The 1243-nt window shown below is 38.1% G+C and overlaps 1 protein-coding gene across 1 annotated transcript; it reads right to left on the bottom strand.

The window, feature by feature from the left end:
• Positions 1 to 2: 2 nt before the first annotated feature.
• On the bottom strand, positions 3 to 938 carry LOC116075797 (olfactory receptor 6C2-like). Its single transcript, XM_031349174.1, has one exon. It carries the CDS (start codon positions 936 to 938, stop codon positions 3 to 5), a length of 936 nt encoding a protein of 311 aa, XP_031205034.1.
• Between the last annotated feature and the right edge of the window lie 305 nt (positions 939 to 1243).

Raw genomic sequence — 1243 nt, 5'->3', positions numbered from 1 at the left:
CCCTACTTCTTGAAGAACAACACAATTCTTTTAACTGAGTCATTGAAAGCCTGCTTGACTTGTTTGTTCCTCAAGGTATAAATGAATGGGTTCAACATAGGAGCAATGGAAGTGGTGAGAATCATCACACCCTTGTTGATAGCCACTGAGTCCTTTGCTGAAGGTTTGACGTAGATGAAAATGCAGCTGCCATAGGTGATGGAAACCACAATCATGTGGGAAGAACAGGTAGAAAAGGCCTTTTTCCTCTGCTGGGCAGAAGGAAATCTTAGAATGGTCCTGATTATGTATACATAGGAAAGAACTACACACACAAGGGTCATGATAAATGTAAACACCGCACAAACTATGACTATCTGCTCTATAAGCCATGTTTCTGTGCACGAGATCTTTAAGAGGGGGTATGCATCACAGACAAAATGGTCAATAACATTAGAGTCACAGAATTCCAGATTGAGGCCCAGGCTAAGTGGTGGCAGGATCACAAACAAGCCAGCTACCCAGCAACAGAGGATAAGTCTTGTACAGATTTTGTTGCTCATGATGGTGACATAATGCAAGGGTTTGCAGATGGCTACATATCGGTCATAGGACATGATGGCCAGCAGAAAAAATTCTGTCACACCAAAAAGATCAGTACAAAATATTTGAATGGCACAGTTGTTATATGTAATTGTCTTGTCACCTGTTGAAATGTTGTATAAGTATCTGGGAATGCAAGCAGTTGTAAATGAGATTTCTAGGAAGGAGAAATTTTGTAGGAAAAAGTACATAGCAGTCTTTAGGTGTGAATCTATAAAGGTGAGGGAAATGATCATGAGGTTCCCAGTCATACTCAGCATGTAGGTGAGAAACAGAAAAATGAAGATCAGAGTTTTCAGTTGTGGGTCATCTGTCAGTCCCAGTAGGATGAATGTTGTTACAGTATGGTTTCTCATAATTAAATTGTTACCTCTATCCAGCCTGCATTTAAAATCCAGAGATATTTGTCCAGCAGTAGGGATTAACTGGAGAAATATTATGATATCCAACTTATATGCACATTCTGTTTACAAACAAGCATACTGGTTGCTTATCTTACACTGTTTGATCTTTTCTGGATAGAGTTAGAAAATCAGACTATCTTCTCTGCACATTTCACAATGTTATGAGTACTTCCATATCTTTGCATTTGATTCTTAATTTATTATTGTTTTTTATTCAATTACTCTTTGATTTTGTGTTTTTCCAAGCAGTTTGAGTT

This window comes from Mastomys coucha, unplaced genomic scaffold (assembly GCF_008632895.1).
Source record: "Mastomys coucha isolate ucsf_1 unplaced genomic scaffold, UCSF_Mcou_1 pScaffold4, whole genome shotgun sequence".
Taxonomy (NCBI): Eukaryota; Metazoa; Chordata; class Mammalia; order Rodentia; family Muridae; genus Mastomys; species Mastomys coucha.
Note: the sequence above shows the minus strand (reverse complement) of the source record. Positions and strands in the feature narration are given on the sequence as shown.

Coding starts and splice junctions, on each gene's coding strand:
- LOC116075797 (XM_031349174.1), bottom strand. CDS start 938: ATGAGAAACCATACTGTAACAACATTCATCCTACTGGGACTGACAGAT.